Source organism: Canis aureus, chromosome X (assembly GCF_053574225.1).
Source record: "Canis aureus isolate CA01 chromosome X, VMU_Caureus_v.1.0, whole genome shotgun sequence".
Lineage (NCBI taxonomy): Eukaryota > Metazoa > Chordata > Mammalia > Carnivora > Canidae > Canis > Canis aureus.
In genome coordinates this window covers 2,542,357-2,558,410 of record NC_135649.1, presented here as the reverse complement: position 1 = coordinate 2,558,410, position 16,054 = coordinate 2,542,357, and the positions used below count along the sequence as shown (strand labels likewise).

At 67.7% G+C, this 16,054-nt stretch overlaps 1 protein-coding gene across 4 annotated transcripts; it reads left to right on the top strand.

Annotated features, from left to right (window-relative positions):
- The first annotated feature begins 885 nt into the window (after positions 1–885).
- On the top strand, positions 886–15,333 carry BGN (biglycan). Of its 4 annotated transcripts, XM_077889921.1 has the most exons (10): positions 886–1,008; positions 1,307–1,416; positions 8,267–8,393; positions 10,340–10,599; positions 10,914–11,026; positions 11,543–11,756; positions 12,279–12,389; positions 12,602–12,695; positions 12,781–12,919; positions 14,138–15,333. In XM_077889921.1, the coding sequence occupies exons 4-10, from the start codon at positions 10,350–10,352 to the stop codon at positions 14,333–14,335; spliced, it is 1,119 nt and encodes a 372-aa protein (XP_077746047.1). In that variant the 5' UTR covers positions 886–1,008; positions 1,307–1,416; positions 8,267–8,393; positions 10,340–10,349; the 3' UTR covers positions 14,336–15,333. The 4 variants fall into 4 exon arrangements, with proteins under 4 accessions (XP_077746047.1, XP_077746045.1, XP_077746044.1 ...); XM_077889919.1 differs by lacking the exon at positions 8,267–8,393 and having other exon boundaries at positions 888–1,008; XM_077889920.1 differs by lacking the exon at positions 886–1,008 and having other exon boundaries at positions 1,272–1,416.
- Positions 15,334–16,054: the final 721 nt, after the last annotated feature.

Below are 16,054 nucleotides of genomic sequence, written 5' to 3'. Positions count from 1 at the left end.
ACCTTCGTCTCTCGATCTCGGGGCCATGCCCTCCCGTCTTGTTGCCTGCCTTTAGCTTCTCCGGCTGTTCCCTTAGTGGGCCTCCTCACCTCGGTTTCCAGCTGTGTCTACCCTCACCTCGCCGGTGGGAGTCTCCCTCCAGGCCGTGTCAGCCGGTGACAGAGGCTGGCTGTGGCCCCGCTCTGCTGCACGTGGGGTACACGGACCACGGGAGGAAGGGGACCCCACAGGACAGGGAAGACGTGTGCTAAGGCCCTGGGCTCGGGACCGAGGTGGAGCTGGGCTCCTCCGGGCCCTGGGGGAGCAGCTGAGCTCCGCGCGACCACGTGGGGTGGTGGCCGCTGGCGGCCTCTTCCTGGGACCCTTGGCAGGCCCGCCCGGTTTGCCCCTGTACGTGGCCAGCGTGGGGCTCAGCCCCGAGGAAGTGCCCACCCACAGAGCATTCACTGCCTCCTGGGGGACCGCACGGACCGGACGGAGTAAAGAAAGATGACTCACTGTTCCACTCTCAGCTTGCCCGGGCCTCTGCGCCTCGGGGCAGGCAGGCTGGGGAAGCCCCCCAGAGTCTGGGACGCCTTCTCGTCAGGCCCCAGCTGAGCCCCGGGGTGAGATCACGCAGAGAGGACCAGTCCTGCTTTGGAGGGGGGACAAAGACTGCCGAGGGCTGGGGGGCTGGGGTGTCCAGAGTACCTGGAAGCCTGCATCAAGGCCTTCCAGAAAGCCACAGCCGCTACCCCCCCACCCCGCCCCGACTGGGGAGAACCACCTCCTTGTTCAGGCTGGGCTGCTGGAGGTTCTGGGCGGGCTCAGGCCAGAATTCCGGGGGCCACTCACTGGACCGGCAGCCCGAGGCCGCCTCCCCCTCGCCGCCCTTCCCCTTCTGCCCTCCGCCTGCAAGTGCCAGCAAGCCAGCTCCCGCCCCTCTCCCGGCCTCAGTGTCCCTATCTGGGCAGTGGAAAGTTTGAGTGTCTGAGGCTGTGCCGGCCCAGAGACACGGAGGGTCCTTGTGTGAGTGAGAGCGTGTCCCTTCCCCACGCGCCTGGGGTGGGCGGGCGGCAGGGGGGTGCGCAGCTCGCCCAGCCCAGCCGTCTACGAGAAAATTGCTCCCTTTGAAGCTTCCAGGGGGGCCCGGAGGCCGGCCCCCTCCCTGCGTCTTCCCTCCCGCCGCGCCTTCCCTCTCCGCCGGCAGCCCCCTCCCTCCTTTCCTCCCTCCCCGCCCCCTCCCGCGTCCCCTCCCCGGCGGCCAGCCCGCCCCGCCTTTAGCCTCCCTCCCACCGCCGGCTCCCTCTCTCCGCGAACTGCCCAGGAGCGAGCAGCTGCTCTCGGAGGGCCCGGACGGACGGACGGACGGACGCGCTGACTGCCAGACACCCGAGCCTGCCAGCCAGCCTGTGCCCAGCCGCTCGCCCTCCCCAGGTAGGGTCCCCACCCCAGCGCCCCCCACCCCGCTGTGCCCACTGTCCCCCCCTTGTCTCATCCCTGCTGCCACTGCCCTCTCGCCGCCCTGGAGATGCCCACGTCCCTGCTGCCCCCCGCCAGCCCTCCGCATCCCTCCCCTCGGCCCCGCCACGTTACCTCCGTGTCCTGCTCCCGGGCTCCTGTGATTCCCACGGCCCCGCCGTCCCTGGCCCTTCCTGCATTTTCTGCCCAGCCTTCCTCTCCCCTCTGACCTCACGCAGCTCCACTCTCCCTGCCTCCCTCGCCCCCTCGGGTTCTGCCCCTTGCCGCCCCCCCACCCCGAGCATGGCCTGGGCATGGCCCGGTGGCCGGCATCCCAGCCCTCTTCCTTCACTGCGGGTCCCGAGGGCAGCCTGGGGACAGGGCTGGCAGGGCTCCGCGCCGGGGAGCGGTCCCCGGCGGCCAGGACCAGTCCTTGGCGTGGGCTCAGAGACTTGGTTTCCCCGGCACACCCCAGGCAGCCTGCCCAGATATTTCTCCCTTACCCGCAGGCTAATTCCCTTCCTCTGCCTCCTCCTGAGAGAGGGGTGGCTCCTCAAGGCCCTGGCCACAGGGTCCCCTGGGTGCGGCTGCCTGGGGGGCTCGGTCCTGTCTGTCCCCGGAACCCCGTTGGATTGAGACTCAGGATAGGGAGGGGTGGGCACAGAGAGATGCAGGCGACTGTGCCATGTTACCCTGTGAGGCCTGGCTTGGGGCCCTGGAGGGCCCCTGGGGACCCTGGGGAGGAGTGAGGCCACAGGCCCACTTCCAGACTCGGACACCATGGTCCCAGGATGGGTGCCTTTAACGACCGGTGAGGCTCAAGAGCTCGCTGACTAATTGCTCTGTCCCCCAAAAGTAGCCCCCGCCTACTGGTGCATGGGACGCCTCCAGAACGGAGGGTGCACCCCAGGTCTGAAGCAAAACTAGCTGCGAGGTTGCCCCCAGAGTTCTCGGGGAGGGGAGGAGGGGCCCCTGCTGGTCTCACCCTCACTCCTTCCATTGTACAAAAGGGACAACCGAGGCCCAGAGACAGGCAGGCACGTGCCCGCAGTTGCACAGCGAGTCGGACACAAAGCTGGGGCCACGAGCCAGGGCTCCTGACCCACAAGCCCTGCCTATTGACACCATAGCACCCGGGGAAGCCTCGGGGTCACTGGGCCATGGATACTGACAATTGTGGCACCGCGTGGGCATTGGAGAGGGATGTGACAGGGCCCCTGGCCGCTGTCCTGCAAGTTCCCAGGATGGCTGGAGTGCTGAGGGGCCGCCAGGGGACCCAGGACGGGAGACAGGCAGAACGGAGCTCTCTTCCCGGTCGCGGGGTCTCCTGGGAGGTTGGGGGAGGGGAGCGCCCCCCCCCCACTGCTCCGTGGGTGGGGCTGGGCCTGGGCCTGGGCACTGGTTAGTGGGGGCTGCCCAGGTCGGTTCTGCTGGGTGCAGCAGGAGGCCCGGGGTACCCCAGGAGAGGGTGGGGGGCTGGGGCGGGCAGGGTAGACTTCGTCCCGGCCAGGGAGGTTGTTCTTGAATACTTTTGGTGAAGGGCCGCTGGGGTGGCAGATAGGGCCAGCCCCATCCTCTGTGTGCTCCTGCATCTGTGCCCTCCCCTGCTCCCTGGCCTGCCAGGTCTCCGCCCTGGAGGGACCGACTGGCCCGGGGACAAGCTGGACATGCTCAGCTTCCTGGGGATCTCCCTCGGGGGCGCGGGTTGGCCCGCAGTGAGGAGCGCGCAGGTGAGCGCCTCCTGGCGCCCCGAGGCCGCCTGTGCCTCCCCCAGTGGGTGCCTCCCTGGGGAGTTGCCCTCTGCCCCCCCCCCACAGCATGGGGCGGCCTTTGAGGGCGGGACTGTGGGGTGCATGGAAAGGAGGGCGCCCCACGGGACCGCGAGAACAGACGGAGAGCCGGGGGGCAGCTGCCGAGGGGCCCGCCCGCCCAGGGGCCTACCCGCAAGCCCCGAGACCCCGGGCCACGGTGGGCATTAACCGTCCCAGCGCTCTTGTGCCCTGCCCCGGAGCAGGGCCCCGAGTCCCCGTCGCGTGTGTGGGGAGTCTGAAGCCCAGCTGTGGCTGCTGGCAGTTCTCTGCAGGCTCATTTCAGGGGCCCAGAAAGTTGGCATGCCATCCTCTGACCGAACCCGCCCCAGTCCTACCAGTGGCCCTGGCTCATTGGGGGGCGTAAATGAGGAGAGACCCCAGAGTGGCCTTTCCGGTGCCAGTGCCAAGTCCCCAGAAGACGGCAGAGCCTTCAATAGGGCCTCCCATCTCTCCCAGCCGCCCTGCTTCCCGGGCCACCCACTGCCATCCCTCGCCTACTCCCTGGAGAAGCCCCGTGGAGACAGCGCAGCACGGGATCGTCCCAGCAGTCAGTTGTCCTTAGTTGCCCGGGGACACAGCTGAGGCACGAGAGAGTGGCAGTCCCCCAGGATCTCCCTGGGACACACAAGCAGTAGGCTGTGGCCCGGGCACCGTCCACTCTGCACCCCCTCCCCGCCGCGCCCCAAGGATGGTCCCAGCCCTGGCCCCAGCCCCAGGGCCTCTGAAGCCTCATCTGCTGGGCCGCGGGGTCATTTGTCTCACACGTCTCTGCGGAGCTTCCCAAACCCCTGATTGTAAGAAAGCTCTTCCCACCCCACCATGACTCCCTCCCCACCCTCCTCATCAGTCACCCCAGGGTGAGAGAGCTCAGTCTCTGCCCGGAGCTGTCTCCCTCTACATTGGTGCAAGGGAAGCACACCAGCCCAAGGGCTCGGCTCAAATCGAGAGGCTGAGGAGTGATGGTGGCTGTCCCAGGGCACCCTCCCTCCTGTGGGCCTCCGTGTGCGGCACTGGGTGGTGGCGGTGACAGTGAGCAAGGGCTCCCCCTGAAGGCAGAGTCGTGGCAGCTCTGTCCCCTCCTGTCAGCAAGCCCCTGTGGCAGTCAGTGCCCCTCCTCTCCCTCCTGTCCCCTGCTCACACGCTGGGGCCCACACCTTGATCACCCACAGAATGGCCTTCTGGAAGTCCCACCTCCCAGGGAGCAGTAGGAGGCAGGTAGAGGGGCTATGCTGGGGGCGGGAGGGTGTCAGCTCCGCCGCGTCCCCCGGGCCTGAGACCCCTGGAGGCTACACGGCCGGGCCCTTCTTCCGTCTCCCAGAACCAGTCTCCCAGTGGCCCCGGGGGTGGGCGTGGGGCCCGTGTGGCCACCTCCTCTAGGGATGGGTGACTGCGATTTGTCCCCCCTCAACTGGAGCCCCCAGCCCGAGCTTCCCGGGGCCTCCTTCACTCCCTCCGGGACTCCAGCTCCTGGGAGCTGCCCAGAGCCCCCCCATTTGGCTTCTCCTGTCCCCGCCCCCCGCCCCGCTCTGGGTCAGGGCAGATTCTGGGGTGGCCGTGGAGGAAGCCTTCTCGCCTAGGGCCCACCAGCCTCAGTTCCCACGGCAGCCTACAGAGCAGCATCACTGACATTCCCCAGCCGGGAACTCAGATGACTCACCGGCCCCTCCCTGTGGTGACACATCTCTGGGTTTCAAGGGGCTGGGGTCTCTGTCCAGCCTCCTTGCACCCGGCGTTCCCGGTCCCTGGCACCTGAAAGCCAAACTCCACAAAAACACCAGCCTGGGCTGAGCTGCAAGACTCACCCTGGTTTCTCCTCCACCATCCACCCCTTGGGAGACAGATGGCTCAGGGGGACCCAGCACACAGGGCTGGGGATTTGGGGAACTGAAGTGGGACTTGGAGGAGAGAGGGAAGGGGCAGGGAGAGGCTGGCTCCAGCAGCTCTGTCCCAGGACACCAGAGGCAAAGGTGACTTTGATCATCCTTCAGTCTGAGTCCCTGCTCACCCCTGATTATGGTCCAGCAGGGCCATGGAGGCCCCCGGCTGCAAGGCGGGGTGCACTGGGGGTTGCCCAGGGCCGGGTGCCGAGGGCTGGCTCCCACCACCAGCCGGAGCCCCTGGCTGACAGCCGGTGCGCAGAAGGAGCTGCAGGAAACCCTGGGCCCAGGAAGGGCAGGGCCTCACTCCTCACTCCCAGGGGTGCCTGGCCACCGTCCTGCCCGGGAAGCGGGGCCCAGCCCCCTCGCCTCGGCCGGGCTCAGCCAGGGAGCAAGGCGAGGGGGGCGCCAGGCTCTGGGAGCCAGGCTGAGGACATCTCCCTGTGGGGGCTGCTGCCAGCTGGGACCTAAACGGCTCCAGGGAAGCTCCCTGGCTGGCTGGGATGATGGCCTTTCCATGCCCCTGCAGACCCGGGGCACGCCGAAGCCCCAGGCTTGTGGCCAGCCCGCTGGGGGTGCTGGGGCCAGCGGGGGCGGCTGGCCCGAGGCACCCGAAGACCTACCATCAGTGGCGGTCAGAGCCAGGGGCCGTTGTGCCTCAGGAGCCACGATGGGCAAAGGGCCCACAGAGCAGGGCCCTTTGACTTTCCAACAGCATCACCTCCCAGCTCGGGTGAGGGAGCTGCCGGGGAGCCTCGCCAGGGCCCCACAGGCTGGTCCAGCACCCCCTGCACAGCCCAGGGAGTATAGGGTCTCGTGGCTTTGGAACAGCAGAGGATGGAGCCAGACACACAGGCAGATAGACAGATGGACAGACAGGGAGCCCCAGTCCTACCGCTTCCTTACTGTGTGGCCTCGGGCCAGAGTTTTGGGCAAAGTGTGAGCCTCAGTTTACCTTTTCATCAAGTGGCAAAAACAGCACTTTCTTCTTTTGGTCATTGGGAGGGCTACGTTAAGGGATCATTTGAGTCCCCTGCCCCATCCGTGGGAGGCGATAGCATCCACCCTCTTCCTCAAACATTCTAGAATGAGGTGAGGCGGAGCTCAGGATTTCTTCAGTGAGTTGGGAGGAGGAGGAGGAAGGACACCGGGCCCAGGTGTGAAGGGACTGGGAACCTCAGGACCCCCAGCTGACCTGGGTCATCAGTTGCCTGGCCCCTGGCCGGCAGTTTAACCCCTTCCCCACCCCCCCCCGCCCCACCTTCCAGAGGTTTCCCGACAGAGCGGCCGAGGGGCAGAGGGGTGGAGGGCTCTCCCGAATGCTGTGGGGACAGAGGTCTGGCCTCGCCCGCGCAGCCACCCCGCCAGCTCCCCGGTCCCAGCCCTCTCCCGCCAATGGGCCGGCTCCCTGCCAGCTCCCCACGGCCTCCGCCTGCCACGTCCAGTTCGCATCGCTCCCTGAATACCCCGCGGTGCCAGGGCCATGACGGGAAGGAGCTGCCCTGGCCGGCCACGTGCAGGCGTCTGCTCGCCCTGCAGCCTCAGGAGGCTCGGGCACAGGCCTGCGCCCTCGCCACCCCAGCCGCCAGCCCCTCACGCGGTCCCCCCACACGCACACACGCGCACGTGCGGGGGCCCCAGCAGGCCCACGGGTGGCCCCGAGAGCAGGTGAGAGGCTGCCAGAGGGCGGGCGGGCTGGGGCCTGGGGCAGGAGGAGCGGCTGCGCACCCACCTGCGGAACGCAGCTCTGGACGGCGCTCCCGCCCCCCGCCGGCTGTTCGAGGCCGGCCTCCGAGGCCTTTGGCGGACAGAGGGGTGCGGAGGGAAAGGGGACCCCGTGTTGCCCGTCCCCTCCCGCCCCTCCTCTTCCACGCAGCCCCGGGGACCCGGCAGGCTAGGTAGACGGTGGCACCCGCGCCAGAGTTCAGGTCGGGTTGCTGGGGGGGGGACACGCCGGGCTGAGGCCTCGGGACGGTGCCCGGCGTCTCCGACTTGGCAGCTGCAGGCCACACATTCGCAAGCAAGCTCCCAGGGCATGCCAGACCTTAAGTCCTGCTCCCGCCGCCCTTGGCCTGGCCTGAATGCCTGGCACGGCCGCTCCATGTTCTCAGAGGCTGCCAATGCGTCTTGTTTGGCGCGGACCGGGAGCAACCTCGCTCGCAGGACTGCGCCTGCTTTCAGAGAGCGAGACAAGGAGGCCCTATTGGTCTGGGGCGCGGGCTCCAGGAAGCCCGGCCCTTTCCCTCGCTCACACCTGTGGGCACTGGGCCGGAGGCCTCGGCGCCGCAACCACTTCTTGCCTTTGCTGTCAGGGCCAGGGGTCCAGCGAGCTCCAAGCACAGCTTGACAGGGCTCGAGGCCCTCCCCGGAGTCCTCGGGGACACCCTGCCCGGCTCCTTGTCCGGCCAGCCCTCCCCTCCCTGTGCAGTTCCACCAGCTTCCAGAGTGGAAATGAGGCTCTGCTGGCAAGCCCGCCCAGCCCCCACCCTGCCAGCCTGTCCACTGCCCGGGCCCAGCCGGGAGCGGGCGGCGGGGGAACCAGCCACGCCTTGTCCTCGGCCTCGGTCACAGGGCCCTGGTGGAGGGCCTCCCGGCCGTCAGCCTCCGTCCCCCCACCCCACGCCCCGAGAGTGAGCCTGCACTAGAGCCCAGGGCCCCTGCCTGTGGCCCCCAGATGCAGCAACATCAAGCCTGGCTGCTTCGAGCCGAATCATCTCGAGCCCCCACTCCTCCAGGACACGTCCCACGAGCCCACGTGGAGCCTGGGTGGCCAGTCTCACCCCGGTTGGCCTTTCCAGTGCTGTCCTGCTCTACTCTGGTGGCCGGGCCAGATCTGGGGGCGGAGGCTCCCCGGGAGACCCCTGGCCCTTCCCAGCCCCCGGCGGGCTAGAGGAGGCCTGGTCTTGCCCACCTCCCACCACAGCCTCCCCTGGGCCCCCAGGTGAGCCGTGGATCCCAAGGCCTTCCCAGGCTCCCACTGGGCGTTCCAGCCCTGACTCATCCCCCCTGTGAGGTAGCGGCTTTGGCAGGGGTGCCAGGCAAGAAGACAACAGTCTCCTCCCTCTCTCTCATTCCATCTTGCTCTCCTGCCTCCATCCTCCCCTTCCTGTTCTCTCCGACCACTCGTCCTCGTCCCAGCCCCGGGCTTCCAGTGGTTCCCAAGCAAGGGTCCCAAGCAGTGGCAGCAGGCACCCAGGGCCTCGGCCTGTCCTGTTCTGCGCTGGAGGTTGCAGAATCAGGGGAAGAAGGAGGGACACCTTGTCAGGTAGGCAAGCACAGGGCCTCCTCCCTACTCGACACCAGGACCTCCCGGGGGCTCCGCTGGGTCCTGCCCGGCCAGTCTGGGGCTGGCAGGACCTGGGGTGTGATCGTGGCGTCTTGGGGCTTGAGGGAGCCAGGCAGACTGGGTGCTCCCCTGACGTGGGGGACGCTTACTTTGCTGTGTCACCTGGGACAGGCAGGCAGCTTCTCTGAGCTTGCCACTGGGGGCCATGCACTCAGGAGGGCCGCTGGGACCTGCTGGGGGCACTCTGGGGCTGGCCCTCCAGCCGAGTCCACTGAACCATGTCCTGGGTCTGTGACCTCGGCCTGCCCAGCACACTGCACCCCGGGTCGCCAGTGTCCTCGGGGATAGTGGGAGCCGGGGCAAGCTACATGACCCACTTAGGGGATGCCTGGGGAGCATGCAAGGGGCTGGCAGGACTGGGATCGATGGGAACCTGGGGCACAGAGTAGTTGTGCCCTGGCCTGCTGGTGAGAGGGCTCCAGGGGGCTGCGCAGCACCCAGCCCAGCCCCACACCAACTGGGCTCACCCAACAAAGCAGCAGACCGGGCCGAGATGCTCTCGAGGCTTAAATCCAGCAGAGCCCTCCAGTCCCCGGGGACTCCTGCCACGTTTATTTGCAGCAGTCAGGCTCAGAGGTGCCCCGGGCCCCACTGAAGCCCGTCACGGCCCCAAGTGAGGAGGGTCTGCAGGAAGCCCCAGGCCCCCGGCCAGGCTCACTGCCCACAGATGCACGCGGGGCAACCCCGGACACCGGAGCCCGGGAGCGGAGCAGGGCAGGCACACGGACGCCTGCGGAACACATGGGGAAATGAGGCTGGCTGGGACTTTCTGGGGAAATCCGGGAGGGTGAGGGTGGTGGGAGAGGCAGGGGCTCGGCCTTTCCCTGTACCGGACCTTCCAGCAGAGGAGCCTCTGGATGGGGGAAGGAAGGAGGTGGTAAAAACGGGCCCCTGGGGCAGGTTCGGGCAGGGCAGCTTCCCCCTCACGCCCACCCCGCTGCCTGGCCTGGGGGAGACTTCGGACAAGCCCGATCCTGCCTGCCACCTTGGCAGCAGCCGGCTCCCCTCTGGTGGCCTCTCCGGGGGGCTGGGCCACGGGCAGAAGGAAGGCAGGAGCCGGTGTGGGAGCCCCGGGGCTCTGCAGGCCAAGCCAGGGGGAGTCTTGCGGGCCAGGAGAGGGTGCCGAGGCCCTGGGGGGCCTTAGGGAGGGGAGCTGGGGGCCGCGCCCCCTCCCCGGCAGCGATTGGCCGGGAGGCCGCCCCTCTCTCTGTCCGCAGTGCCTCCGTGGCTCCCCCAGGCCTCAGCCCAGCGTGCCCAGCAGGGTGTCTTGGCCTCTCGACTTTTCTTCAGAAAATGTGGGTGTGCTGCAAGGGGGAGCTCAGGCAGGAAAGGAAGTGACTCATGGTGGTCTAGCTCAATGCTGACTGCACCACAGGGCCCGGAGCATGTGGGATCGGCCCTGGCCACAATAGGTTATTCAAATCCCAATTCTTCAAAGCCTTTATGGGGCAGACAGCTGCCTTTCCCTCTCTGCCCCCTCCACTCCCTTCGCTCGCCTCACTGACCCCTGTCCCCAGGCAGGCTGCCAGCTGAGGGGGTGTGTGGGGGGCAGTGGGCGGGGGGGGGGGGTGAGCGCGACTCACTGACCGGCAAGACGACCCATTGCCCATGAAAGCCGTTGTCCTGCCCAGGATCAGAGGGGAGTGGAAGGAGGTGTCTCCCGCCTGCCCACGCCCTGTCCCTCTGCCACCTTCCCCCACGCCGCTCCCGCCTTGGGGTCCGGCTGGCCCCACGTGAGGGATGGTGAACACGGTGCCAACACGTGCGGGTCCTCAGCTCCTGGTGTTTGGAGGTTTTCGGGAAAGGGCCCAGGGGGCACGTACGGGTGCCAGCCGGGCCCTCCTGACCGCCCCTCCTCACCCCAGCCTCCCAGGCATGCCCACCATGTGGCCCCTGTGGCTCGTCGCCTCCCTGCTGGCCCTGAGCCAGGCCCTGCCCTTTGAGCAGAAGGGCTTCTGGGACTTCACCCTGGACGACGGGCTGCCCATGCTGAACGACGAGGAGGCTTCAGGCGCTGAGACAACTTCAGGCGTCCCGGACCTGGACGCCCTCACGCCCACCTACAGCGCCATGTGTCCTTTTGGCTGCCACTGCCACCTGCGGGTTGTTCAGTGCTCCGACCTGGGTCAGTCCCGAGACCAGGGCGGGGCGGGTGCAGGAAGGCGCCGGCCGGCCTCGGTGCCCTACTGGGGAGACACACACCTGCCCGGCGGGATGGCACGAAGGGGTGGGGTCAGGGATGGGGTGACTCCAGCGCGCGGGCGTGGGGAGCCTGGTTTCAGCATGGAACGGTGTCCGGTTGCTCGGCTGCCGGCGAGCGGAGAGTGAGAAGGGCCCTCACCTGTGGCAGAGCCCCTGCACGAGCGCGTGTGTGCGTGTGTGCGTGTGTGTCCCCTGCTCGGAGGCGCTCACGCTGGTGACGGCGGCCCCGGCCCCCAGGTCTGAAGGCCGTGCCCAAGGAGATCTCACCCGACACGATGCTGCTGGACCTGCAGAACAACGACATCTCAGAGCTCCGCGCCGATGACTTCAAGGGCCTCCACCACCTCTACGTAAGGCTGCCCGGGCCGCCGCGGGGCTCGGAGGAGGTGGCAGTGTCAGGGGTTGGGCGCTTACGGCTGTGGGGGCAGATGTGTGCAGTGCGAGAGGGGGCGGGGGCCGTGGAGTCTGGACGAGGGCTCGGTGGGAGTGCCCCAGGTCCCAGGTCACATGTGTGGATGTCAGCAGCCACAAGCACGGGACACAGTCGCTCAGCCCCACTCCCTCTCCGGCTGAGAACTTGCTGTACTGCTGCATCCCAGCGACACGAGAAGGAAACAGTCTCTCACGGCCCGGGTGCCAGCCAGGAAACCGGGGTGCCGCGAGGCGGTGGGCCATGCGGGCAATAATGACATGGCCAGGCCCGAGCGCTGGCTCCGGGCTCTACACGCTGCCCGCAGGATCCCCTCGAGGCCCCACTGGCAGCCCCACTGATCGCCAACCCCGGGCGGCCAGGGAGGGGGAAAGTGGTGAGGGCAGGGCGGAGTGGGGAGCCGGTGCCTTCACGTCCCACGCCCTCCCTGCCCCAGGCTCTCGTCCTGGTGAACAACAAGATCTCCAAGATCCACGAGAAGGCCTTCAGCCCCCTGCGGAAGCTGCAGAAGCTCTACATCTCCAAGAACCACCTGGTGGAGATCCCTCCCAACCTGCCCAGCTCCCTGGTGGAGCTCCGCATCCATGACAACCGCATCCGCAAGGTGCCAAAGGGCGTGTTCAGCGGGCTGCGAAACATGAACTGCATCGGTGAGTGCGGCCTGGCCACCCCCGTGGCCGGCGGGAAGGGCGCAGGGAGAGGGACCTCTTCCAGCCGGCGTGGCCGGGTGCCATGGACAAGCCTGGTGGGCCTCATAGAACATTCCAGAGGCTGGTCTCGGGGCATGCCCCAGGGCTGCCATGGCAAGATGAAGAGAAACCTGGGGTCCGTAGAGAGAAGGAAGGGAAAGGGCCAATGCAGCCAGACGGCCAGCCGGGGTCCACCAAGGGCCCAGCCAGAGGAGCTGAGCAGCTGATCTCTGGGTCCCGTCCCTTTCCTCCCGCCTCCCTTCCTCCCGGAGGCCGATGCCTGGGCCAACACCCTTGGGAGGTCACGGTCTTGGACAGCCAGGAGTTCGCGATCAGCCCAGTACATTAGCAGGGCTGCTTTCTGGGGGAGCTGGGGGAGCCGGGCCCGTCAGGCCAGCCCAAGCCAGGAGGCCAGCAGGACTTGGGGCTGTGCGGGCGGCCACCGAGCGCCGGCGCTGGGGCTGAGCAGGGCCTCTCTCCTAGAGATGGGCGGGAACCCCCTGGAAAACAGTGGCTTTGAGCCTGGAGCCTTCGATGGCCTGAAGCTCAACTACCTGCGCATCTCTGAGGCCAAGCTCACCGGCATCCCCAAAGGTAGGAAGGCAGCCCTTTTCCCCTGCTGTCCAGCGTCCATGGCACAGGTGGGCGCCGGTGGGGGGGCCCGGAGATATCTGGAATCACCAGTCAACTCAGGGAAGGCTTGGGGAGCCCTGTGCTCCCGTCGTCACCCCGCACTCAGACCCAGCCCACACACCTGGCCTCCCCCCCACCTGCATTCCCCTGCAAGCACCCTGTCTTCCTGGCAGACCTCCCCGAGACCCTGAATGAACTCCACCTGGACCACAACAAAATCCAGGCCATCGAGCTGGAGGACCTGCTCCGTTACTCCAAGCTGTACAGGTGGGCTGGGGATCCAAGCCGGGCGCCCTGCCCCCACTGCTCTTCACTCCTCTACCTTTCGGTACATGTCACGTGTCCTTTGCAGGTTGGGCCTGGGCCACAACCAGATCCGCATGATCGAGAACGGGAGCCTAAGCTTCCTGCCCACCCTGCGGGAGCTGCACTTGGATAATAACAAGCTGTCCAGGGTGCCTTCCGGCCTTCCGGACCTCAAGCTCCTGCAGGTGAGAGCCGCCCGCCGCCCCCACGCCGGCTGCCCTGAGCCGGAGGGGCCTAGTAGGGCCTTGCTGTGCCGCTGGCCAGCCGCTCCTGCTCTCCCTGCGCCCCCTCGTCATCTGGAAAGAAGCAATCACAGGGATCCGTGCTGAGGAAGCAGGGAAGGCGAGCGGGGACTGCACTGGGGATGGCGGGCTGGGGGTGCGTGGAGAGGGGGTGCGAGGCGCCTGCAGGAGTTGGCCTGGTAGATTTTGCAGCTGAAGTTTTCGTAGGCGGTGGGACCCCAGAAAGGCACGGCGGAGCTTGGGGGGTCAGGGAACAGCCTGGGCACTGGAGGTGCACAGATCTGCGGCTGGGGGGGTTCAGCTCAGGGCAGGAAGTAGGTCGAGGTGGGAAGGGGGGTGCAGGGTCTTGCCTGGGGTTCTTTCAGGGACCTCGTCCCTGGCTTGGCTTCCAGTCTCTTCCTCGGCCCCATTGGCACTGGCCAGGAGACCTGCCCGCTCACAGGCTGTCCGGACGGGCCCTGCCCCGGGGAGGGGGGCTGGGGGGGGCGCCCAGATGCTGCCTCACGGAGGCCCGTGCCCGGCTAAGCGCGCCCTCTAGCGGCCGCTGTCCGCTCTGCCTCTAGAGGGCGCTGCTGCAGTCTGAGCACCTCCTCGCTTGGGGGTTTCCTCCGACCCCCCATCCAGAGTGGGGCTTCGGGAGGTTGAGGGCTGCCGGAGAGCGAGCGCCCCTGGGGCCCGGAAGGAAGAGGAGGTCATATCCAGGCTCCTTCTCCTCTCGCACCTATGCCACGGGGTCTCCGGAGTGACCGGCTGCGGCCCAGGGGCAGGCCTGGAGTTTGGGAAGCCCGGGGGAGCCCCAGGTGCCCTCCTTCCTGCACCCGAACCCACGTCCCGTGCCCCTCACTTCCCACCGCCACGCGCCGCATCCGGGCCCCGCATCCCGGCCCCTGGCCACGCACCTGTGCCTCCACATCCCAAGCAACACCTACCGGAGAGCCACCCCCAAGCCTCGGTTGGCTCCTCCCAACAATGGAAGGACCACGTCCTGGCCCTCCAAGGGCAAGCGCGGCCATGAAACCCCACCCGTGGGGCGGCCCGGCGGGACTCAGCCAGGAGGGAAGGCCCGAGCCCTCTGCCGTCTGGTCTGCCCGCCACTGGGCGGCCGGCTGGACCGGGCTGGGAGGGCAGGCGCTGGGCCTGAGCCACCCCCTCTGCCCCCAGGTGGTGTACCTGCACACCAACAACATCACCAAGGTGGGCGTCAACGACTTCTGCCCTGTGGGCTTCGGGGTCAAGCGGGCCTACTACAACGGCATCAGCCTCTTCAATAACCCCGTGCCCTACTGGGAGGTGCAGCCGGCCACTTTCCGCTGCGTCACTGACCGCCTGGCCATCCAGTTTGGCAACTACAAAAAGTAGAGGCAGCGGCAGCCGCCGTGGTGGCCTGGGCCGGGTCTCTGGGGAGCACAGCAGACATCCCGAAGGGGAGGGCAGAGCCAAGGAGCCGAGCCAGCGCCCAGCTGCGCCCAACCCAGCCCCGCCCTGATCCCGGACCCCGACTCGCTGCCTCCTGACGCCCTCATCCTGGCTCCCAAGCACGCAGATGGGGCACAAGACCCAGCCGCCCATCACATGCCTGTTGGCCTCAGAGCTGCCCCTGCCCGCCCCCCACCGTCCTAGCCACTCAGAGGCCCCCTCATAGAGCTCTCTTCCCATTCACCCTCGAATCAAACGGCCCAAGGCTCCAGTCCAAGAAAGACGGGCCCTGGGTCTAGGGGTGGGAAGGGGCTAACAAGGATGGACACAGCCCACCGCACCTGCCGGGCGCACGTTCCTCCTTCTCGTGTGCTTCCGGCTCCCAACCGTCCTTGGCCTGGCCTGCTGCTCCTGGCCTCCCACGCCCCCCCCTTCTGCAAGTTCATGGCCTGGCCCGTCCATCCAAGCCCCTTTCCTCTACTGGCCTCCAGACCAGGATCTTCCTCCCTGGCTCGCTCTCTCTCCCTGTCCCTCTCCACGTGTCCGTCTCATCCTCCCTCTCCTCTCTCACATCTCCCAGCTGGGTCCGCTGTCTGTGGCGCGGGGCCTCTGCTCAGCCCCTACCCAGGCAAGCCCCGGGGCAGAGGGCAGCTGCCCCCAAGCCTGGACAGTCCTGGAGGAGGTCAGCAGGTGGAGACGATGCACCCTGCATGCACTCCGCACTCCAAAGGGGAGCATTGGCCCCGGAAAGGGCCCAGCCTCCCACTGGAGCCCCAGCCAGCTTTCATCGTCCCCCTCTCCCCACGAGATGGCTAGCTCTCCCCTCCCTTCGCCTTCTGGCCCCTGGTATGGTGGGGGTTTCTAACGATCACACCCAGCTTGAGGAGGGGCTGCTTCTGAGGTCGGTTGTTGTCTTTCAATTAAAGAAACACTGTGCAATATGGCTTTGTGTGCTGCCACTCGCGGGGTGGCACCGGGGACCGAGCGGAGAGGGGAACCGGGGTGGGCCCAGGCTCCACCTCCTCGTGCCCTCTCCGAGCCGTGGGCTTCCCCTTTGCTGCTTTCCCTGCCCGCAGGCCAGGGTCCTCAATTCCTCCAGGTCTGACTCCGGACAAGGAGATCCCTTCCGCTTCTTTCTAGGCACTTCCATCGCCCCAGCGGTCCTTATACTGGGCCCCTAGAGCGGGCCTGGCTGAGGGAGCATCCGCCCTCCCAGAGCGGAGCATTTGCCAAGCACCTGCCACCTTCAGAGCACCCAACCAGACCCTCGCTCTGAGAGGGGAGCCTGTCCTGATGGGCTGGGGGAGGCTGCGAGCAACGCTACATCCCGGCTGTGGGGGGACCGTGCGCAGCACCCCAGTCAGCACCAGGGGGCGCACACCTGGGCAGGACAGGCCTCAGACGGGCCGCGAGCGCGCACCTGCGCTGGCCTCTCGGCCCAGGAGCCTGGCCCAGGAGCCTGGCCCAGGAGCTCGGCCCAGGAGCTCGGCCCAGGAGCTCGCACCGTGCGCCCGCAGAGCCAAGCCCAGGTTGCAGCGCTCTGCCACTGGCTCCCGACAAAGGATCCAGGACACGGCCTGAGAAGCCTACCCGCTGGGGACACTGGTCTGCCCCGGAAAGGGCAGCACGGGCAGGGGAGGGACGGTCCCCAGAGCAGTGTGC